Source organism: Nyctibius grandis, chromosome 5, assembly GCF_013368605.1.
Source record: "Nyctibius grandis isolate bNycGra1 chromosome 5, bNycGra1.pri, whole genome shotgun sequence".
NCBI classification, from domain to species: Eukaryota; Metazoa; Chordata; class Aves; order Nyctibiiformes; family Nyctibiidae; genus Nyctibius; species Nyctibius grandis.
In genome coordinates, this window is record NC_090662.1 from 49,834,007 (window position 1) to 49,859,250 (window position 25,244).

Here is a 25,244-nt window from a genome sequence, read left to right on the forward strand (position 1 = left end):
AAATACGAGATTTCATCAATTTTTACAAGCTTTTTTTTAAAAAAAAAAATCAGTCTGTGGCTCCCCCTCCCCAAACCTTTTTTTAAGCCTGTATGTTTTATTGTAAGCTTTTTTTTTCAGCCAGGAGGACTACACATGAACTTTTAATGAAAGCCACTGTTCTCACATGAGCATCTAGAACGTTAAGAAATAAACCAAGTATTATCTCTCATTTAACAAACCCTAAGAATTAGCACACTCTAAGACTACTAAAAGCCTTAATTAAAATAAAGCCAAAGCATAAAATGTGTTTACATAAAAGCCAACACTTCCTGTAAGCTAATTTTATAGTTACTTTCCAGTAGTTCAAGATTTTGAAACTGCTAATACATGAACTCACTGATTTTTATTTGCAGACAGAAGTATTTTAAAAGATCATTGTAGAAGTCCCAAATTCCAGTAATTTGCAGAGAAAAAAAAAAAATCATATCTTTTCAGGGTATTGAAATGCTTTATCCAGTTGATGTGGAATTAAACATTGATCCTTTGTCTTTGGAAACTCTTTATTGAAGTCAATATTAAACAAATTTGATAGTTCAGACTGGGGAAAATTGAAATATAAACATGTATTATTTCCAAGGCAAAATAGCTGGGAAGCTTCGTTTTACAAAATATGAAATATACAGATCATTCTAATCACCTTATTGTCATAAGGGATAAATTCCGTAAGTTCTGTGATCAAAGCATTGTGCAGGACTGTCTGCATGTGTATTTGGCATAACTGAGGCTTAAGAATGTTCTTTAAAGAAAGAAAGGTCACCTTTCATTTTGAAATATCATTAGATCACTGGGATCCTATGTTAATGTCACTACATCTGTTAAAGTAAAAAGGATATTATTTATTGTACTCTTTTTGGAATTCTAAATATTTTTATAAGAATAGAGAACAGGGGCTTGGTTAGTGATTATTGAAAGAGCTAAAAACTCTGACTCGCTCTAAAAAAAAAGCTGTTTACACCTTACGGGGTTTTTTTTACATTATCATGCTAGGTGTTCCTTTTTTTGTTTGTTGATGGATGATAGTGTCCTAACTAGTATCCTTCCATTAAAAAGTGGTTTCCATTTTTAATTACAAAGAGCTTTTCATCCTAGACAAATTATGTCTTTGATCTGCCCTGTTCTTTCGAGTTTGGATCCTCAAATTCTTGGGGGTCATACCTGAAATTATTCCATCTTCTCTAGCCCAAACTAATATTTAAAAGTATCTGAACCTGTTCCCCATGACTTTTGTACTGGAGTAACTTTATCTATAGTGTTACAGGAGTCTCTCATTCAGAACATACACATGACATTCACAGAAGAACTGACATTGATTAAATTAGGTTTAGATAAGTACCAAACACACATTACAAATGTCCAGTGGGAATGGCAGATTCTGTTCCCTCAGGAGCTGACCAGTATGGTGATATAAGTGCAAACCAAATAACTATAATTTTTATTTCTTTCAGAATATGAAAACAAAATAACCAGGTGGCATTCACGTCACTGTTTTTCTAGGACTGCCTAACCATGTAGGCAGGTTTATAGTTCATTTGTGCCTTCCTACCTTGTCCAAAATTTTTCTGTGAGCTTCAGTCACTATTCAATTTCAAAGTGCCTGCTTCATTAGTACGTGGCATCTAGCTTGTACCTGTAGCTCTATAAAAATTCAAGTCTAAACCAAGCAGTGTGGGATTTTTTCAGAGCCACCTGAACTCCCCTTAAGCCCCCTGAAGAATTCCCCAAACATTAGTCACAGTGAATACTGTGACTATTTGTTTGAAGTAATACTGACAGTGATTCCATCCCTTTATATTATCTAGTGTTATAATAATTGAAGAACTGATTACAGAGATAGGAAACATGAGTTTTCAGTCTCATTCTCCTCAAAAGATTGAACCCACCTTGAAATTTCAAGTCATGAGACATTATGAGTGAGAGCACTCAGTGTCCTTTTACTGAAGCTTAACCATAGTGCATCCAGGTGCATAGCATGGTGGGGCAGATACTAGGAAAGCAAGAGGGAGCCTTATTTTAACATAGGGGTTAGGACACTCTATGTACAGAGAGGCAGAACAAAAATTCCAACTCCTGAAATGTATATATATTTTACACTGGACAAGTATTGGCCAAAAAACCCCAACAAACAAACAAACAGAAAATACCAAAACCAAAACAACCAACCAAACCAAACCAGAAACCAACCAAAAAAACGCTAAATACACCACTTTTTTTTTGTAGGATTATTTTTTAGACGAGTCGAGGCCTTGGACCAGTTCCCCACAAAGACACACGGGTACCAGTGCTGGTGCCCAGCCAGGGATGGGAGCAAGGCTAAGAACAGGAAGACAGTGGGACCATCTCTTTAGCAACAGAGTGCTTTTAGGCCACATGAAAGCAACTGTGTAACCACAGTCTCTGTTTCCGCTCTGTACTGATTTGTATAAGGAATTTATGCAGTTATGATTTCCCCCTGCACTCTCACACCAATAATCCTTTTAGGGACATCTCCTAATTTTGGTGATGCAACTTCTAAATTAGCTGAACTGGATCCACTCATTACCTTATTGAGCTTTAACACAGCTTCCATGAGTTGTTTCCCATGCCGTTCCTTTGAAGCACACTGCCTCTGGACATCATTTTCTCTGACAGTGCAGTCCCACACAGCTATCACCTTCAGACTTATTCAATATGTTTTAAAGTGTGGACTATGTATAAGGTGTGTATGTTATGGCATTCTGTAAATCTTATGTTTAATATGTCCTGTATTATTCTTAAGCTCCCTCTGTCCTCTAGTGTCTACCTATCAGAATTGCACGAATTGGCACATAAATACTTGTTTCTATTTTCTTGTCTCAAAACATTAAAAAAAAAAAAATTTCCATCCTATACATTTTCTCCTTTATTCTTTCTTATTCCTTTTTTACTAAATATTATAACAATAATGATATTTTTATAGTTTAGTTAGTATTGTTAAGCACCAGCAGCATGTGTGGCAGTATTTCCAATTTTATATATAGTCTTCTTGCACATACACATATATCTGTTATCTATTATCTAATTTTCTGTGTGCTTGCTGGAGATTTTAGCAGCCAATATGTACATTTTATTGTGAATGTTGATGACAGGTCTTGGTAGATATTGTGTAGTATTTTCTTACATACTGAAGCACATTCTCCTCTCACTTGGGCATGCCAAATTGTCACTGAGGACAATAGGAGCTGCTTCTATTCATCCTAAAATAATATTTGGATACAGACCACAGTACATTTTTACAGAATTTGGATTTCAGCCTACTGTGGAAAGCCAGTATGTGAGCACGTCATTGACAACCATTTTATAATACAGATACATTAGGAACAAATTCAGATTCCACGCGTGACTTTATTTGAAGCCTTCTGAATTCTTGACTATATAATATTAAAGTGGGATCCAATTAATCTAGTGTTAAACATTTCAAGTTTTAGAAACTATAAGCTAGTGCACTTAGGCTCCCACTCAAATCAGAAAAATACAGGTACTTCCAGAGGATGTCATTCTATAATATCTACCTAGGAAAAGTAGGATGAATTACTCTACAGGAGTACATCACTCTCCACATGCGCTAGAATACTTGTCCAGTTTTTACATGGCTGCATTTACTCAGATAATCCCATCCATCATATCCTTTCAAAAAAGCAGGAGTGCATAAGTAATTATTTTAAGTGTAACAAACCAGTGAAACATGAATAGGTGTTTATTAGATTTAGATGCAATTTAGTGCACTAGACTAGTGAAGAACCATCCCACGTGGACTGAACAAAAGTGTTTGTATATCTGCAGAAGCTACTTCACACTGACCTGCGTATTCTGTATTTCAGAAAATGTAGCCCTTGGAGGGAAGGAGGCACTCCCCAGCCAACTTAACTTGATACCCCAGGAAGAATGCACAGAGATTTGCCTTCAAACAGCTGACAAGCCAGGTGAGAGTTCATGAGCAAGGATCAGAGAACAAACCAATGCAGGTGATGTCATAGTAGGTATCTACCAGAGACTGCTTGATCAAGAAGGCAAAGTCCACAAAGTCTTCATTAGGCAACTGGAGGAGGAAGCCTTGTGATTGTTGGCCCCTACACTCAGAGAAGCCACCTGACATCTGCTAGATGGGCAATATGGCATGGTGCAAGAAACCCAGGAGATTTCTGGAGTGTGTTGACAATACTGGGTCGATGCAGTCGATCAACAATGAAGCTAGAGAAGATGACTTGCTGGCTCTGTTACTTACAAACAAGGAGGAACTGGTTGGAAATGCAGAGGTCAAGGTTCTCATCTGCAATGACCATGAGACTGAGGACTTTAAAATCCTAAAATAAGTGAGCAAGTGATTGCTCAGTGTCCTGGTTTCATTGGGATTTTGTTTCAGTTTGTGGCCAGCCATGGTGATCAGGGTTGTTAGCAGCTAAATGCAGGGCAGCTGACCCAGGCTGGCCCACAGGTGTATTCTATATCATTAACAAACAAGTTGTTCTGGAGACTCAGGAGACTAATATTCAGCTTAAAATGAAGTTTTATTAACCAGCTAGTAAATAGCATAGTGCTTCAGACTTTAACACACATAATTTTGTAGCATACTACCATATCCATTGCCATGAACAATAAACAAACATATTAAAGCCCAAATGTCAATATCCTAGTGATTACAATATGTAGATCCCAATCCAAATTTCAGTGGAAGTAATTTCTTTGACTGTCACAGGCAAGGATCAGATAATTCTTGCACCACAGCAATGCTCAGAAGAGTTCATGATTCATTTGGCCAAATATTATTCTTCCTGATGTTTCTAAATAGCTGACCAGTTAGTGTGATCAAAAGTATCTGAGAAAGGAAAAAGGGTGAGTTAAAAACAACAAAGTGTTGATACTCACTCACAACTGAGTCAATCTGATTGCTAACCTGGCTCCTATGAATGACAATGCAGAAGGATATAAAGGAGAATGATCAGGACATGTGCCTGAAGACACAAGTTGAATTCTCTGCCTATCACAGGCTTTCTGTGTAACCTGCAGCAAGTCACTTGGGCCCACATCCACAGAAGTATCTTGGAATCTATTTCAAGTGGCACATAATTCAGTTAAGTGTTTGAGTGCCCTATGAATCCAAATATGGTTGGACTCTACGATCTTAAAGGCCTTTTCCAACCTAAATGATTCTGATTCTTGATTCTTGGCCCTCTTGAATGGGGTAACAGATCTTTCCCATCTGACAAGAAGGTGTCAATGATAGTACAGTGAAGATCATGACACATGTACTACACTGGTGAGGATTAGGTGAGCATGAATAAGAAACATTTTTATTACTGAACTGGCCCAGTCCATAGCTGGAATGTTTTTACTACACACATCTATGGGAAGGTATTACATATGGAAGAGGTAAAATAGGTCATAATTTTCATTATCTGAGTAAAATTGAACTAATCTCATTTTCAACCTCACAATTTTAAATTTTATCAAAAAGCCTTCTGCCAGCTTGATGGTACTCAACCTTCAGGGTGTCTGTGGAGTGAACAATCAATTCTTGTTGCCATTATTCATATGATTTTGTTTTGAAAGCTTTATTCCTTTTTACTCAATAAAATTTTCTCATAGATATGTGGGAAGAGAGGTTTCATGATTTTGTATGGTTTGATTTAGCATATTCTTGGACTAGGTTCTGTACAAATAGAGGACAAAAGAGGTCTTTTGCTCCACAGATTTTACATTCTCTTTAACTGTTTCCTGTCCTTGCAATGCTGTTTGCTTTCACAAGTCAAATATTTCATTCAACAAACTTTGGACACCAACATCTGTGATGGTGCTTGAATATATGGAAGTTTGTTGGTAAACAGTGCTTCATCTTACTTCTAGTTAAAATTGATGGAAAACTACAAAATTTTGGAGAGTATGCCAAAGCCAAATAGCACTGAATTTATTTTTACCCCCAGCAGAGTATCAATATTTTGTGATTTTTTTGCTTAAAAGTATTCTTACCTCTGTAATTAGCAGGCTGATAGTGATTGCAGTTAAGATCAAAACATTGTTTTCAAACCATGTATTTAAATATTCTTCACATCCCTAAGCAAATACAGATAAACAGATTTCAAGAAAAATAATTTCAACTTTTGAATTCATATTGCGTCTTTATAAGAACATACTTTAAAAATATAGAGAATAGAACTTTCTGCATGTTATGACAGGTTCTGATATTTACTTGCCATAAAGCACATACATCAGTGATGTGTACTGTGGAGAGTTAGCTATAACATTTTTAAAACTATCTTAACTAAACAGATAGATCTTAAGTAAATCTGATATTTTTGTATGGAAATGTTCCAGAGCTTGTGACTTAATCAAAAGTGAATTTGTTTTTGTGTGAGTATAACTGAGACCTTACAAGTAAATGCTTGAAAGAATATTTTCAAATTTTCACCGATTCTCATGCATTATGCATTCTGAAATAGATGTGCATATTTTCCAGATTACAGTCTATGCTTATTATATTGCTTTTCAAAATAAATTATAAATTATTACATAGCTTAAAATAGCTATAAATATAATAAAACATATAAATAAATGCTTTCTATACTTTGAAGTGATCTTTTAATAATGACAAGGATTTGTAGAAACAGGGAACAATTCCAAACTGATGAGTGAAGGAAAGCAATACCAGATGCCTTTTGATAACACCCTTTCTATTATTTGCTGTCCTGCATTGTCAAGAAACAACCTTTGTCCATTGAATTTTTGTTCTCATTGGATAGTCCTATTAACACTGGAGGGTTTATAAAAGAGAATAATATTTTGCTCCATTAATACTTTGCTCCAGCTCAGGTGATGATATCTGATGGTCCCTTGATATTAAGACATGTAAATGCTAACATGAACTGATCTCTGGAAACATGTCTCATATTTCAATGCCTTGCTCATTCCTCTTATACTGTAAAGTATTGGAGATGGTCTGGAAACAGATAATACAAACAGGTGGAGACATTGCTGACATTCTGTAAGTAATGAATAGTAATTACAAGTGGAAAATATACTGTATATTTTTTATATACTGTCACTTTCCATTGTCATCATTGATTTGCACAGCATGGATTTCTGAATGCCTAGATGCTTACTACTTCTTAAACCCCTACTAAATGTCCCAGTGATATTGACCAGGCACAACTCCTGTTTTCTCGAAGTATCTTTAATTTAGAACTGCCTACATGACTGACACCTAATGAGTAAAAACCAAAGCTTCAGAGTGACCAAAGACAAAACAATGAGTATTATTAATGCTTTGGCATTTGTAAGCCAAGTCTTGGTAGAAAACATGTTTTGTATATTTTTTTCCGAAGTCCACTTAGAAGCAAAAGTTACATTCTTCAAGCCAAGTTTTTTATTTCTTACCATACTGTATGCTGAATCCCTTGGGACATCACAAAACCATTTCTTCAGACTAGATTTTGTGCATGAACATGGGATCTGAGTACTATTTTCCTTTTTTTTATTCCTTTCCCACTGTGTGACATTGTATCTTCCACAGCATTCCATCTAGAATAGAAATCCTGTAACTTGGTAACTCCAACACCTATAAAGACTGTCACACAGAGGAATTTTCACCTCAATGAGTGCTAGCTATTAGTTAGTTGATAAATTACCTAGTTAGTTTCCCTATGTATTCAGTAGAGAAAGGTTTCTACAGGGGATGATTCACCCTTGTGCATGTATCATTTCCCATCACATGCACTGGATAATACAGACTTAAGAACAATATGATCTTAAAATATACTTTTGAAAAGAACTTTCTTTTAGACTCTAAATTATTCTAGAACACACGTAAATAGAAAAAAGAAAAAATTACAAACCCAGATTAAAGTAAAACATTTTCACTATCACCATTAACCTTCCAAAGTAATTTCAGTGTAGAAATTGTGTGTAAGCAGTAAGCTATATTAAGGATGTGCTCACTGTGAAGTACAACAAAAAGAAAACTATGCATAGCATAGTGAATGTTGTTTCATAATGAATGCAGTACATGGGGACAGATTTTCTAAAAAGTATTTTAATAAATAAAAATAAAAACACAAACACTTTTTTACTCTGATCTAGAAACTTAAATAAGGACCAGATTTTGAAAAATTTTAGTTATTCCTTTGTCACTTCTAATGTCATATTTGCAAAAATTCTCTGCTCTTAGCAAGAGATCTTTAGAAAGTCTCCCTATTCCAACTTGTGTTTTAGGAGCAATTGATCTCTTATGAACACATAGCTCAAACTTGAAGGACAAAGCAAATACTGCACCCTGTTCAAATGGATTATCAGCTAACTCTTCCCAATAATCTATTTTCATACCAGCAACACAAAACTAAACAAAACCAAATCATCAAACAGCTTGGAGAATGGAATTCTTATCATGTAGGAAATTCAAGCAGTTTTTCATTCTGAATCAGGATGAAGCTTCAGAAACGTTAAATTGTTTTGTGGTATGAAAAGTCTGCCATATTTTAGCTCAGAGATGCTAAACAAAAGCATCTCATTTTCATGTTTTGAAGAGTCAATCCAAGATATACTGATTCTAAATTTTGAAAAATTACATACCTTAGCCAAAACTGTCCTTTCTCTGTAAAAACATTCAATTTCAACGACTCTGTAAGTTTAGTTAACAAAAAAAAGCACCAGCTTTAAGCAGTACATTAAATATTACCAAGAATATACAAAAATATAGTTCTTCTCTAATACTATTCATGATCTTAGGCTTTTTATTTTTCTCATGGCAGATGCAAATGATATTGTAAAGAGCTGGAAGCACGTAACACAAGACTTGGGGATGGCAGTGTTTCATTCGAAAGTGTGATTACAGTTTACCTTGGCAGATTTGATATTTTATCTGGCTTAGATACCAACAGCAAAATTTCCACAGGACTTTGAGATCTGCCACAATTTAAACATGCTCTACAGGGCAGGTGGCAGGTAGGTAGCTTTCCTGAAATCTGTGCACAACAGTTCAATAAAAAGCTCAAGTATACCGGCACATAGCCTAGCTGCACCATTGACATAATGGGGTCACCATTAATCACTAGAGAAATCATGAATGCAATGAGAGAAGACTGGATTTTCAACGAACAGATTTTAAATACACATTAAAAATGTATTTGCAATCTTGAGTCTAGACATATATGCTTTGTGAGTTATCTGGAATCATAAATTATCTTATCTTCAATGTTTGTCAAGAACTATGTAACTCACCTCTGCAAGAAGTCACATAAAGGGACTCACAGTTGGTCTACAGAAGCATATTAAACCATATTAAACTGTTAAGCTGTAGTGTTTGTAATTAAAACTCATGATGCAGAATTAATTTGAAGGGTGGATAGCAGGCCACTGGTCAAAAACATTGCTAACAACTTCCAAAACCATTGATCCCATACAAATGTTTTAAAGGACTTTTCTGAAAAAGGAAACAAATTACAGGCTGCCGGGCCACAAAAATTATTATGATTAATAATGAAGTATTTATGCTGAAAGTATTATTTGCAAGCTCATTTGAGGCTTTAAGCACTATTTCTGAGAGAGTCTCAGTGAAATATCTATAAAAATACTCTCACAGTAGGCGCTCTGCTTTGACCTCATAACATCTCTGCTTGTCCGTGGTTCAGGTCAGTCTTGAGACCTAGGTAGTCCAAGTATTTGATGATATCTAGCACTGTAGAAGATATTAGGAAACCCATCATTTTTTTTTCAGCTACAGTAAACTTCAGTGACCAGAACTGTGTGCTCCTACATACATTGACAAGTTCTTCAAAAGCCTAATCTCATCCAGAATAATCCACATAACAGCAAGGAATCTGCCCACCCACACCAGATATTAGCAGTGGATCTTGAAAAAATAATCCTTTACTAAAGGAGTTGTTTTTTTAAAGTAAGTTCTGATTGGTATACACATCTTTAATTGATGCAGTATTTTTGGTGGCGATATTTTGTGAGGATTTTTCCTTACATTGTGCTGCACAGCATTCAGAATGTTCCACACGGGTTCTTGCTCAGCCAGACTCTCATTCCCATATTCAGAAATAACTTCATCAATTCTGTTGTTCCATTGACTGTGGACCTGTTTATAAATATTTATAGCATTTGATGTATGCATATTGATAAGAATGTGGATGGATAGTACAATCCTTGATCTTTTATTGATATTCAGGTTTCTTCAAGGGCTATTTGCAAGCAGCAGCATTCTAATCAATTTGCCAAATATGATCTAAGACACATCATAGCCTTTGCACTAATGGGAAAGTTGGAGGCAAAAGGGGAAGACAAATGAAGTGACCCAAATCACATACATAGCACAGGCAGACACAGGTGGTTAGCCCAAATGGAACCAGAAGAGCCAGGGAACATAGTTTAGATGCACCTGATCTGTCCTGAAATGCTAAATCCTACCTCTCATACTTACTTTTAATAACCACAGTATCATATAATAATAAGCACAAAACTAAAATCGATTCTACACCTAATGTGATACAAACTTGTGTGAGCACCATACAATCTGGCCAGGACATGTATTGCTTTGGGCTAGGGGAGTTAGCAGCTCATGTTGGCCCTTGATTAGGCATCTTTGCAGAGACTGTTAAAATACACCTTCGACAGTAATTGAAGTGGACAAGCTAATCATGAAGAGTGTAATTATACAGAGTGCAGCAGGGAATACATGCAGAGGAGAACTCCTAGGCCACTCAAAGGTTTAATTACAAAACAAGAAAAAAAAATGAGGCTTCTCCAACTCATTCCCCTTGCTACAACAATCCTAAAAACAAAATTCAAAAGCTTGCACAGTGAATGATGATGTTACCATCATTTATCCTACTTCAGCAACACGTAATTAAGGTTGAGATCAAGTGCAATTACAGTTGATATAAAATAAATTTAACTGCAATCTTTCAACCAATTTTCCTAGCACAAATACCTGACTCCAGAATGCATCATTCCTGACAGTTCAAATCTTTCAACATTTAAAACCATCATATAAAACAGGGAGGACTCCATCATTATAAATTAACATTTAATGAAGAAATCTTGATGATACAGATTCACTTTGATGCAGTAATACTAATTTATTTGTGGTGTACCCTGCCTGAATAGCAGCAGGATTTGGAGAACAGTATGAACCTTATAAGACCGTCATGGTAGGTTTTCTCAAACCACAGATTTTGGAATTAGGGAATAGGGAAGCAGCTGGACCAGTAAGAATTCAGTACAGATTACCTTCCATATAATACTGTGAGGAGTGCTCAAGCTATTGGAGTTGCTATATGTAGAAAAATAAACGACTGAATAAAGCTTCAAAGCATTACAGTTACTAGTGACAACAACTATGTTGGTATTTATTGTTGCTTCCTGTTGTAAAAGCAAAGATACATGTTCCTTATATTAGATCTTTATTGGACCTAAAATACGGGCTCAAACAATCAAATTAGTATTTCATTAGTATACTTTGCATGCCATGATACCAATGACTCCCACTGTCAATTGCACAGTGGACTACTGTTATCACCTGCTAGCAGACACAGGTCAGCATCTGATGCATTCTCCTACCTCTGCTGATGTCCAGGAAAGAGGGACTTTCTATATCACCCCTCAAAAAGGAATAAAGCTGTCCCTTACACTGTTGATTCCACATTCCTGTACAGGAGGAGTATGTTTTGTTGCAGAGGAGAAACTGGAAATATATTTCCATGCACTCCTCTTTACAGCTATTGAACCATGCTCAATCCCTCAAATTAAGTTTTCCACATCTTCTGCTATGCCTGGTCAACATGTAGAACACTCAAGTTCAAACATATGGTGATACAGCATACAGTAAGAACTGACTATTAGAATTTTTTTAATTAATTGAAAGAAACCATTTTGAAATGATCAGCAGACTCACTTAATTCATTTACATACCTCTTCTTTCTTCATGAATATCAGCACCGATATTGCCAGCTGGGTAACAAACACCAGGATTTGAAAACTCATATACTGAAAAAAAACCTCCCAATTATGTATAAATATAATATTGAATAAGTGAGCAATGCAATAAAGAATTCCAGAAGCTTATGTATAATCCTTCATGACTATTATTTAGAGCAATTCCAACAAAAGTAAGAAATATTTTTTCCTGGAAACCCTCAGAAAGTGACATGATAGTCTAAGACGCAGGCTTCAGGCAAAGCACAACTCACTGTTTTGGACTTAAAGACAAAGCCATAACTTTCTTGGAAGTGAAGAACAAAAGCTGTTTTTCAGCAGCTGTGCTCCACTGAAGAAAACTCTTATTTCATTATTTCCTGTTTGAATTACCATAGTACCTAAGTCTCATGCCTAGTCAAGGACTCCTTTGAGCTATAAGACACACAAACAAAAAAAAGATAGTTGATTTTGTTCATTTTCAGTGAGACTAAATTTTCACCTAGAGTACAAAGATATTGTGATACTAGATATTTTCATGGAACTTGGAAATGAGACACTTCTTTCTCTTTCATCATCTAATAAATTGTGAGGCAAACACTACATGCCTAGGGCAGTAGCAGGAAAGAAGAAGGAACAAGATTCCTGGTTGTAGCACCTGGGCTCCTCTCACTGATGTTCAGTTGATATTTGTAGTGCTTAACAAATGAATCTAGAACAGTTCTGTGCTTCAACCTGCACATAATCTAAAACAGATCACTCAAAAAGGGTGACAACAAACAAAAGTCAAAGGAAAAAATGTAATCATGGTGATCATAATAATATATAGTTACAGTGTAATTTTTCAGAAATGAAAGTGTTCATCCCTTAAAAAGCAGGAATTGTGTATGAATATGGAGTATCTGGGTAGGTCTACATAGTAACAGCTTTTTAATCATACTCCTAGTTTTTATATTGTAGCCATACTGTAGCTACCCGTGCCTTCAACCTGAAATATTTTGGGGCAGGCTTTTCTTTATTTCTTCAGCACATACTAAGCATGTGAGCACATACTGTGAGATATTTACTCTGCATAATTTCAATAGTAAATTAATTTTAAAACCTCTAAGTTAATAAATACTGTGATTAAAATCGTTGCTGCATCAAACTGCAAGTGTTTTGTCATTGAAAACATACATGCAGTGATATGGAAGGATCTTCTGTTTTGTTCAGATTTCATTTGAGCCAGGACTTAATCTAAAAATATCTTTCTATCAGCAGATTTGTTAAGCACTGAATTTGGAAATCGCATCAAGACAGGATCACAGTTTTCATGCACATAAAGCTGCCTTCCATTTTATGAGAAAGTTGGAATCTAATTTACACTTACTGTAACTAGCAGACATTTGATTTCCATAACACATCGAAGGAATCCCAAAGCTGATGTAAAAGTGATAACAGATCCAATTCCAAGTAATATACAAGAAATAACTGCCACTAGCTGGTTCTCGCCTGAAGAAACTGTAACACAGTGCATTCATACTGTCACTTCTCTTTTTTTTTGAGACTTCCACTTACAAAACTTGTTCCAGAAAAACAATTACATCTTTGCAATGCCATTACTGAAAGGATGGAAATAGTAGAATGATGAAAGGGTATTATTATTACTTATGCTATCTACAGTTACAGAAAGAAAAATATATATTTTCATAAATTCAGAGGAGGGTAACAACATATAAGATGTAAACAGAACATACTCAATTGAACAATGTGAACCACTCACAATGAAATCCAAGAACAATTACAAGTTTACAGATTTTTTCTCCTTGCCAAAAATTAGTAGCACATGTACAAATCCTACATGGACATAGATACAATTCTCATTAAATCCAGACTCAGATTCAGTGCTATCCTCCCTCTTTGTGACTGGCTGCTTTCCCCTTTCCAGTTTAACCATTTTTGCATAGATAGGGAAAGTAGCAGGGGTTTTCACTACTTCCATCTCAAATGCTTCATCCCAGAATTACTGTATTGGATGGTTTCCATCCCGTCAGTTGGGAACTGATGCTCCTTGGCATAGCCAAGGCAGACTACTCTTTAAGAGCACAGCTGTTGTTACGTGACCCAAAACTTACTTCGCTGTGAAACAACTTGATAGACACCCTGGGAAAAAGGAGTACCTACATGGAGAGGCCCAAGCTCCAACTTGTGTTCGTTCCACCCAAATATCTACATAAAGTATCTATAATCTTGTCAAATATAGGCCAAATGCAGTCTGGTAAATTATATTAAAAAAAAGATCAATAGCAGTGATTTATATTTCAGTGATTCGTCTATAAGCCGTACTCCAAGAGAAATAAATAAATTGTATAAGTTGTAATCATACATAAATTCTAGGTATACTGATATATATTTTTCCCTGTTTTGATAATCGTACTGTCTAATGATGGAAAATATACACAACAGAAAAAAATGACCTCTTCATTTCAATCCAATACTGCCACCTTGTGAAAAAAAATTCTATCACTGTTTCTGCAAATTCCTGCAATCATTTGAAGCAAAAGAAAAATTCTATTTATACTTACATTACACACTGAATAAATTGTTTCTGTCAAATAAAAGCCACAGGCCAAATTTCAAAAGCACGAGACCCGGAGCCTGGGAAAAAAGGAGGATTATTTTTTTAATTCAAAACATTTTTAAAAGATTAATTTGAAGCTACTAAATAAGAAAACCAGAATTTTTACCAAGAAAATTCCATTGAAGACATTTAAGTAGTACTTCTTCTGTATTGGTATTTTATCTCTTATTTTCATTCTTCTGTTTTCAGTTTTGAATCACAACTGAAAGTATAATCGTATATTGAGCTCAATATGAAACAGATACAACTAAGCCTATCAATTGCAACAGGATTTATTTTCTTCAGATAATGTTTTATAAATGTAAACAGTCACCTGATACATTGAACAAAAAAAACAGTAGCAACAGTAGAAACATCAAGATGGTGTCTGGTCTCAATTGCCTCTAATATTGTATTGTACATATATATATTTGGTACTTTTAGCTTTTTCTCCTAACAGCTGAAGACAGCATGGAGGCAGCATGTATGTAGGAAGATTTATATTGCAGAGATGGCAAGAGTTACATAGCCCAGCATACACTTGTCTTTATATTCTTCAATACACTTAGTTTACTAATTATTAAGGATACTAGCTGAAATGAAGAGGGAGAACCATAGTAAAGATATAAGCCCTCCTTTGCCTACATGACCTGATTCAATTTTTGCTGAAAATAGCAGACACAGCCTAATGATTTCAGTGCGATCCAGCACACAGTTCTAGCAAAGCCATGAGAGCTCTTAAATGGTGCTACCAACTGTCTTGTACTAAACTCCAGAGTACGCTTTACACTTTTGATGTGAATATTCCAGTCACCCCCACTTACTTTTTTCCTCCGTTTTTGTTGTGGAATGTAACAGGATGTGAAAAATCGAATTCCTTTCAAATGAAACTAAATCAAGAAACGCACTTCATCTGTCATCAATAGCAAGCGGGTGCTTGGTCAATGGAAGGGCAAGCAGAGACCCTGCCCATAGCAACTGCCCCTGAAATACATGTAAAGTGTGCATTAGAACCTGGGTACCAACTGTATCACCCTTGCAAACGTTTGCAAATGTCGAGAGGACCGCAGTGAAGTCACATGGCCATTCACATCTTGAGTGTAGTTCAGCATATTTCAGCAAGAAAGACCCCTAGCACTGTAAACTCTCTGATGCAGGACTTCTTTTTTCTGTGTATCATTATTATCATTATCGGATACCATATCTTCTGGGCCTATCAAGATTTTTGCACAGAGAGTGAAATTCATACATTTGTCCCCCCACTTCATGTTCCCTTTCACTTGCCTTGCCTCTTCTGTAAACATACTGCGGCATTTTAGCACACCTGGCTTTGTGGTACAAGCTGAGAGGAGTCCAAGAGCAGCAGTGTTAGAAGATGGTTTCTACAACAGCAGCCGACTGCAGTTGTCCTACACTTCTCATATGTGAAGCAGGAAGGCACACAAACATGCACAGATGCATGAACATAACCAGCACAGGCAAACTCTTCAGAAAGTATTTTCTAATGCAAAGAGGTTTGTTTGAAAGGCGTTGTTCTTGCCTTCTGTTAGAATTACTACAGATTGATTACAATAAGAAGTCTTCTGTTATTTGTAAAACCGAAAAAAAATGACCAAGATGAAGATTCCGCGGTCAAAAAATATCTTATACAACTTATTTTACATACAAAACATATGCTACATATGTATCAAATTTGTTGGTTAGAAGAAAAGATTCAGCAAACACAAGCTTTGCCTGCCCTATCAACATCCTCATTGCCTGGGTTATAAAACTTCTGTTGCTGAATCGCAGAATGAAGAAAGCTTCAAGCTTCTCAAACTAGCTCTGCAGTGGATTTGGGTGAATAATGCACCATGTAAACTTATGGACTGTATTAGATAACTGGTTTTGCAGTTTCTCTGAAGAAGAACCACTACTTTCAAGAGTAATTAAACTTCATCATTATTTTCAAAACCAGAATGTATTAAAACATTGGTGTGATGCGTTGTTCTAGTCAAAAACCCTGAATAGTCACATATTTCACTTGAAAACTGGCATCTGCAATAGTTCTGTTGTAGTAACTATGCAGCTTCAATACTTTATTTTGAGTCATTTTAATAATAATAATAATTCAATTTATCTTAAATTATTTATCTGAAAAACAGAATATTATGTTTATTAAATGATGTACATTTTACTATGTTTATTAAATTATGTACATTTTACATTACATTGTTACTTCACAACCAAATCCTTACCAGCTCTGAATATTTCCGTCCTGCCTTAAAGAGCACAGTCTCATAATGATACGTTTCTTCCTGAAGTCCATCTTAACCACATCCTTACAACAAAGAAGTTTTCTTCTGTTTATCGGCCCTGACTTCCTGGTTACAGGCAACAGGTCTACAGAAATGTCTTTTTTTTATATTGGCAAAGTTGTTTGCTAAATGCATGACACGATGCCCGTGGTCTTCAGTTACCATGATCACAGCCTAACTCACATTACAAAACAAGTATCAAGGGCACATTCAACTCAGCACCTAAAGACTCGAACACATTGAAAAGTTCACTGGTTACATGATCCTGTAAAGCACGAGACATCACAGGGTGGATTTCAAACGGTTGAGTTTCCATAGTTTTAAGATTTAAATGTCTTACTCATCCATAACACGGGTGAGAAAATGGTAAATGGTTGCCCTCGAATCCAGTATTTTGCAGTTAACATCCTTAAGTCTTTCAGAAAGGTACTCAGTTTATTTTGAAGACGGTAGATGGGAAAAAAACCTACTGTCCTTGGCAGATCCTTCCCATTGCTCACAAGTGCTATAAATACCATTTCCCTATAAATACCATTACACAATAAAATGATATTGTCTGCACCCTCCCTGCCCCATATCACTTTTGCTAGAATGAATTGTGTGGAGTCTTTAATTCTCTGACTGGGCATTTTCTGCAGCTTTTAAATAATTTGTATGTGCCTTTCTCTGATCTATTATTTTTTGAATGATTATTTTTTGTTTGCTGCCAGCAGCATGGGCAGCAGGGCTTGCTGAGCTGCTGGTGCCCCTGCACCCCTCGGGCCTGGCCAGGCTAACTGCCCCAGAGACGAGCCTCCCTGTGCCCTGTGGCTGGCAGCAGCTGCTGCCACCACCCCTGGATACCCCCGGACTGCTGGCCTGTCCGAGACATGACGGGGCCCTGACATGTGAATGCAGAAGGGATGTCTGGTGGGTTTTCATTTTTCATGCCTCTGGAGTTTATCCAGATGGCATCCGTCAGGATGCCATCCAGAGGGACCTTGACGGCTTGAGAGGTAGGCCCATGAGAACTGCATGAAGTTCAACAAGGTAAAGTGCAAGGTCCTGCACCTGGGTCGGGGCAATCCCAAGGACAAATACAGGCTGGGCGGAGAATGGATTGAGAACAGCCCTGAGGAAAAGGACTTGGGGGTTATGGTTGACAAGAAGCAAAACATGAGCCAGCAATGTGTGCTTGCAGCCCAGAAAGCCAACCATATCCTGGGCTGCCTCAAAAGAAGCGTGGTCAGCAGATCGAGGGAGGTGATTCTGCCCCTCTACTCTGCTCTCATGAGACCCCACCTGGAGTACTGCATCCAGATCTGGGGTCCCCAACATAAGAAGGACATGGAGCTGTTGGAGCAAGTCCAGAGGAGGACCATGAAGATGATCAGAGGGCTAGAGCACCTCTCCTATGAAGACAGGCTGAGAGAGTTGGGGCTGTTCAGCCTGGAGAAGAGAAGGCTCCAGGAACACATTTTAGAAGCCTTCCAGTACCTGAAAGGGACCTACAGGAAAGCTGGACAGGGACTTTTTACAAGGGCATGAGGTGATAGGACAAGGCGTAATGGTTTTAAACTGAAAGAGGGTAGATTTAGATTAAATATTAGGAAGAAATTCTTTACTGTGAGGGTGGTGAGACACTGGAACAGGTTGCCCAGAGAAGTTGTGGCTTCCCCCTCCCTGGCAGTGTTTAAGGCCAGGTTGTATGGGGCTTTGAGCAACCTGGTGTAGTGGAAAGGTGTCCCTGCCCGTGACAGGGGGGTTGGAACTTGATGATCTTTAAGGTCCCTTCCAACCCAAACCATTCTATGATTCTATGATTCTCCTGGCAAACAGGAAGCAAAACCACAGTATTTTAATCCAGCTTTACTATACTTCGTCTTTGCTCTGCTTTTATTCTTTTGTTTTTCCGACTAATTGCTGATTCCAATTTATTCTGAACACCGAATTCCAGTCCATTACTTAAAATTAAAAAAAAAAAAAATTAAAATAAAATAAAATAAAATAAAATAAAATAAAATAAAATAAAATAAAATAAAATACACGAAAAAAAGGGCTGCGAGGTGTTTCGTCCCGCGCTGACGACCGCGACCCAGCGGCCTTCCGCGGGGCGCCAGCACCCGCCCAACCGGCGCGAAACGCCAACCGCCGGCGCGTTTGGCTCCTCCCGTTCGCCTTCCGAGCCGCTGTTTCCCGTTGCCGTGGTGACGCTAGCGTTCAACAGAGCGATGGCGGAGCTCTCGTCGTCCCCGCGGAGGGCCTGACCGGGGGCGGTTGGGGCCTGCAGAAGTTCAGGGCTGAGGGGCGGTCGGTCTTCGGAGGCGTCCAGGAAGGCGGGGGCTCCGGTAGGAGCTCGGCTGAGCGAGAAGTGAGTAGCTACACGGGGTAGATCGCGGAGACCGGAGGGCTATGGGTGCCCTGCGGAGCGGACTACAGCTCCCAGCATGCAAAGGGGCGGCTCCGCCGTCTTTCCGGAAAGCGGCGGCGGGCGGGCAGCCGCCCCACCGCGATGCCTTCCGGGAGGTGTAGTTTCTCTCAGCGAGGAACTGCTTCGCGGTTGAGATGCGCTCAGCGTGTTCCTTCTGCTTCAGGAGCTGGGCAGGGACGAGGAGCTGCTCGCTGCCTCTGACGGAGCGGGTCTGGGCTGCTTCTTCCCCTGCCCCCTGATTTGGTCTAGGAGTGAGGAGAGGGGTACGGGTTGCAGAGGGAGTGGGGAATGGCGAAGGACTCCTTCGCCTCTTGCCTGCATCTTTCCACAAGTCTTGTACTTCTGCGAGTTAGGCCATTTGTCACTTCTTTCTCTGTATCGTTACAACTTCATCGAGTGCTTTCTGTATTCTTAGTCATATTTTGTAATTGTTACTATGTATTTCTTGTTTGAAGCTTTTTTTTTTCCTTTGCAGCTATTAGGGATGGAAAAAAACCCTTGTGAGGCTTAGGTCGTAACACTGATATTGTCCACAAGGAGTAGAGAGCAGGCAGAGGTTTTTGATATTCAAATTTGGTAACGCTTGCAAAGTTTAGAGGGGTAGACTGAGGGGGGATTCTCTTATCACAAACTGATGTGTTTTGGTTTTTTGCTTGTTAGTATGGAGTGGGGTGTTCAGAACAAACTTCTGCTGTTCCTTTTCATGTTTTAAGCCAACTGTTCAATAAATACATCTGAATAAACGTATGCTAAATGAGCACCCTCTTTATTATGGTTCATGCAGTGCTGAAAGTTAATACTTTCTTTGTGCAGCTTTGAAAGCAGATAAGACGCTATGGAAAGTAGAATGTTAGAAGATATTGAAGGAATTGAAAAAGAAATAGAAATTGAATTAAGCAGAATCAGTGTTTCTTCCTTTGAAGCAGATGATCCTGACACAGAGGTATCAGATGAAGCTTTGAGTGACAGTAAGACAGTAAGTAATTCAATGGGTTAAAACTGCTTCTATTTCTCAGTGAAGGTAGTACAAGCATTGGAAAGCCTATCTGATGAATGAACTTTTTCCTGATATACCTAACCTGAGGATTTCTTCTGAAAAGTAGTCTCAGTAGTATTGTTTCATGAAAAATGTAACCTCCAGTGGTGACATGACAGTAAAGGAGATGAATATCAGTATTCTGCTTAAGTGAGAAAATCAGACTCGTAGGTAATGTTTTGTTTTAGAAACCTCTGAAGATGGAAGATTTTATTAAAGCTAATGAGGTAGATTAAATCTGGATGAATAAGCCAATGATTCTTCATTTAAATCTATATTTAAATCCTACAAGACACTGTCTTATGTTTGAAGACTTCCTGGTATTAATTTCATATAAATTTGTGCTTCAAGTCCTGTTTTTTTTATTTTCCTCTGAAATTCAATCAGTTATTTGCGTCCCTTTCAGTTATTTTAATCTTTCAGACTCATAGCAAAAGGAATGGTCTATAGGATATTAGGGTAGATGATATTGGTCATATGTGACCATAAATCATATATATGTTTGATATGACGTGAAGATAGGCAAAGGCATCAGTGATAACTATTTAGGCACTCACATGCTGAATGCCAGCAGTGTTTACTGCAATTTACACATCTGAGAGAAGGCAGTCCATTTTCCCAAATCCTTGCAGAATACAGCTTTTTGAATAGAAAGTAGCTATGTAGTAAAGAAAGTTGAAGCCTCTGATTTACATGTGTATTTAAACATTAGTAAATTTAAAATTAATTTCTTTTTTAAAGGGTCTGAACATTTTTAAGAAGATCCAATGCATCATAGGTATTCGTTAATTTTTGTCTTAACCTTTTCCTTAATTTCTTGGTCCACCACAATTATAAAGAAAATGTTAATTGAAACATGTTTCTGAAGATAGTGGAAGAAAAGTTACTAGAATGTGTTCCGGTCAAAATTTAGTTAGAATGTAATTAAAACCAAGAATTATTAATTGTTCAGTGGGTGATAAGAAAATGGGAAGATTGTAGGAATTTCGAAAAATTTTGGTAGCAATTGGTACTAAATCTCTATCAGTGCTTTATAGGTGAAGCCAAAAGGAGTCTATTCTTGAATGTCAAGTATTTACCACTGGTTGTGGCTGTGAGATGAAAATGTAGAATTTATGTCAAACATCATGTTTTTCTAGATTTCAGGTGACTTGCCAGAATCAGTTCTCTCCTGTTTAAACTTTATAAAGAGCAGAAATCAAGATGCTGAAAAGCTTATACTGCAAGACTTGGAAGATGAAGAAACTACAAGTAAGCAGGGATCACAGTTAAAATATTTATGCACCTTGTATTACCAGTGGAGGTTAGACTAACAATCATCAGTAAAACAATGCAAACTTTTAAGTAGAGCAGGCAGTGAAACCTATTGCGTCAACTTCTGAATGCATGCTGAAAATCTCTAGGAATAAAACCATGCGATGCTGTCTTCTAGGATTAACATCTGAATATGAATTGAATTTTTCTAAAACTTCATCTGATGCTAAATCGTAGATCAAGGCAAGTTGCAAGATCATTCTCTGAAACAGGACATGGGCCAGACCCTTCATGAGAATCTAAAATGAAGTCACTAGAGGCTGAAGTTAAGAGTTCAGATACAATTGAACCCCATAGCATATGTTTAAAGTCTGTATTTAGAGATATCCAAGCTAGCATTAAATGAAATGACTTTGTAATTGGGAACAATATTGCTGTGTCAGCAGTGTGACTGAAGCCAAACTCGTAGTTTATATGCCAGAGAGCTGGCATTGTCTGTTCTGTTCTAGTTTGTCACATCGTCTTGGGTTTCACGCTTGCTCAGTGTAATGGTCTTTGTGAACATAAGTTCAATATTGTCTATACGTTTTGATATTTGAGGAAGGTTTCTTTTTATCCTTTTCTTGTAATGGACACTTACTCTTTTTCATTACTCTTGTAGTTTTTTGTCAGTTTCTGACCTATCTGATACAAGTTCTACTGTATTTTTCTACACAGAAAATGTTCTGCTGTGTTCTGTTCTGTGGAATTCTATTTCATATTTACTGTCACTGGATTATTACAATATCATTGTGTGTTTTCCAGTTACACATATTTGCTGCTTTTAATGTGGATAAATTACTCCCATGTATATTTGAGTAAAGTTGGGGGGGGGGCAGGGGGGTTAAGAGTTTTAAAGGAAAAAAATACTTTATTCTAGTTTAAAGAAATATAGTAGCTAAGCATTATAGAGCAGAACTGAGTACTGGTAAGGGATTTTGTCTCTGTGTACTAAATTATATGTTTATTTCTTTAGGTAACATTTATGGAGTAGTTTCTTGCCATGCTTCAGATTACTTGGCAGAATTGGCTTCTGAATATAATGAAGATCCAGAACAACTTAGGAAAATGGTATTCTCTATTTAAACAGTATTTACAGTGAACAAAATTCTATTAAGTAATCTAGGTAACTTACACTTGCTTTGTTGGCCTCCTAAGGAGACCTATAGATGTGTTCAGTTTTGTGTCTGTCAAAGTATCCATAAGGTATCAAGATGAGTTTGTATATGCCATTCTTTACAACTGGGACATCAGCTGTATTACACCATGTCTATAAGTTTTAATATTTGGAATAAATTCTCTTTATCAGTAGTTGAGATGCTGAGCGCAAAAATAACAAAAAAAACCCTGAATAATCCTTTATTGTTAATTATTTGCAGAATATGATCTCAATAGTATGATAACAGTTTAAACTTCTCTAATCTTATTCTTTTTATGATGATCAGGAGGATGTGCTACTATTAATCTTGCTCCTAATAAATTCCATTATTTTATAGAAAATGTAAACATAATAATGTCTGTAACTTTCAAAGATAAATCAAGACTTACAAACCTGGGTTCTTTTTTATTTTCATGAAATTTGACTGAATAACTTGCTGAAGTTCTTAGAAAAACATAAACCTGTATTTAATTTAATCACTTGTAATTTGTTGCATGGCTTTGATTAGTGAACACTCTTGCAAACATGATTTTTTGTTCTCAGAAGACCATTGTTTAGAACAGCACAATTACTTTATGTGACTTCAGCTGCATTACAAATATTAATATATGCCCCAAGCATGTGATGAACAGATGACAAATAAGCAGGAATAGATTACTTCTTGCCAATAAAGAACAATTAAAGAAATATAGCAATCTTCATGCTCATAGCATTATTTTCAAATAGACTTCTTAAAAATTTACTCTGTATCTAGTTCTTCCCCTATGTGCATAGCAGGGTTAATGCATAAATATAGTGCTTAGTTCCACAGAAAGCAAAACAAATCGCAAATGCAAAACATTCATTTTGCCAAGTCAAAATGTAAAATATATTTAAAAACCACATAGAAGTATTATGTATTTTGGGAAATACTCCAATATTTATTACTCTAGAAAACAATATTTTGACTGATATGTTTGCATTATTGAATGTCTTAGGATTGCTTGCAGTCAGTAGTAAGTTTGATATTATTATACTTGTCATATGATGAAAAGCTTATCCTTGTTCTGGAAGATTTTTGTAATGTTCTGCTTTTAAATTTTGTTTCTTTTTTCTTAATGACAATATTAAACTATATTAGGTACTACTTGAAATTGAAAATGAAGACTTGCAGGTTGCTACAACACCTATTTATAATAGTCAGTCCACCAGTGATGAAGTGGTCACTGATGACCATTTTGTTACAGGTAAGCAAATGCATTAGTTGCTTGGTTGAATTGATCTTTAGCATCATGTCACTATTTCCTGCTTTTCTGTTTTCATGAGTATCATAACATTCTTTGTAAAGAATTACATGTTACAGTATGCTATAGATTTTAATACTTCATGAATTGGACATGAGCAAATGCCTGTGCTTTTATCTCATTTCAGGGTCACAAAATTATCATAGTCTTTAATGTCTTGATAGAAATTTGTTTCAAAAAATACTACTCAAAAGTAATTTAAATAATTATGAATACAAATGGAAGCCACATTGGAGGCACTGAGCAGGTTGTGCTTTGGCCACAACTTCTTTTATTTTTTTATAGTCACAGTAGCTGGGAATGTTTCCCTTCCCCATGGCCTTTGCATGTTTTGGGGTGGAGTGCATCAGTTATAAAACCCCTGCTGATAGCCACAGAAGACATTCATCCTGAAGCCAAAGTGTAATCCTGAAATATACATAGGTAGAATAACCATGATTGTAGCAGAGTCAGTAACTGTGTGTCATGATAATAAGACATCTCTGATAGAAAAAGACTCACGTTGTAGTTCTGATCTCCTTGGGGATATATATTGCTGGCTGTATCAGCACAGAACCCTTTTCTTGTCAGTACTTTAAGACTGTTTAATGTCCCCTAGTGCTTATTAGGAAATTAAATAAAAGGTTTGCTTGGTTGATTACAAATTCATAGCTGATGTTGAAATGAGCATAAGCCTTACTCATCGTGAAATAGAAGAAAAGTGTAGACAAGAATTTGAGCAGTGGGAGAAAAGACAAAAGGAGCTTGAAGATGAGGAGAGGAAAAAATGGAAAGCTGAGAGGGAAACACAGGAAAAACGGAATGAAGAGGAACACGCAAGAAGGCTGCAGCGTCTGGAGGAATTTGAGGCTGAAAGAATAAAGTTAGAGTTTCTTCATAAGGTAATTAATGATATTGAAGCCAATCTATTCCCATCTAGACTATCTAAATTCAAGATATAATGTGAAAAAGAGAGTACTATCCCAAACTGTATGACTGTCCTAAACTCTGTCTACCTGTGATACTGTGATATTTATGCTGGTTCTTTCATATTCTGCTGTATATTTAATTTGGCTGATACTGATTTATCTTGGTTCCACCAGGACTTACGTGGTTCTGGATCAGCCTCTGGTTTTTAGGTACTTACTGTCTGCTAATTTTCAGTCAGATGTAATTCCAGATCATTGAGATTTTTTTTCTGATTGAGAATATGTTGGGCGAGGA

The 25,244-nt window shown here is 36.8% G+C and overlaps 2 protein-coding genes across 2 annotated transcripts in view; one reads left to right on the top strand and one right to left on the bottom strand.

Annotated features, from left to right (window-relative positions):
- Positions 1 to 4,798: 4,798 nt before the first annotated feature.
- Positions 4,799 to 15,867, bottom strand: TSPAN19 (tetraspanin 19). Its single transcript, XM_068402384.1, is given in 9 exon segments — positions 4,799 to 4,873; positions 6,025 to 6,108; positions 7,429 to 7,572; positions 10,019 to 10,129; positions 11,962 to 12,036; positions 13,334 to 13,464; positions 14,529 to 14,601; positions 14,691 to 14,786; positions 15,844 to 15,867. Coding segments are annotated over 9 exon segments (813 nt in total).
- A 3,236-nt stretch (positions 15,868 to 19,103) lies between these two features.
- The window catches only part of LRRIQ1 (leucine rich repeats and IQ motif containing 1), a 117,953-nt gene continuing 111,812 nt past the window's right edge, over positions 19,104 to 25,244 (top strand). Inside the window, exons 1-6 of the mRNA XM_068401738.1 lie at positions 19,104 to 19,210; positions 20,084 to 20,246; positions 21,446 to 21,557; positions 22,576 to 22,670; positions 23,879 to 23,984; positions 24,693 to 24,922. Coding sequence (XP_068257839.1) covers positions 20,106 to 20,246; positions 21,446 to 21,557; positions 22,576 to 22,670; positions 23,879 to 23,984; positions 24,693 to 24,922 — 684 coding nt within the window. The 5' untranslated portion in view covers positions 19,104 to 19,210; positions 20,084 to 20,105. The remainder of the gene's footprint in view (positions 19,211 to 20,083; positions 20,247 to 21,445; positions 21,558 to 22,575; positions 22,671 to 23,878; positions 23,985 to 24,692; positions 24,923 to 25,244) is intronic.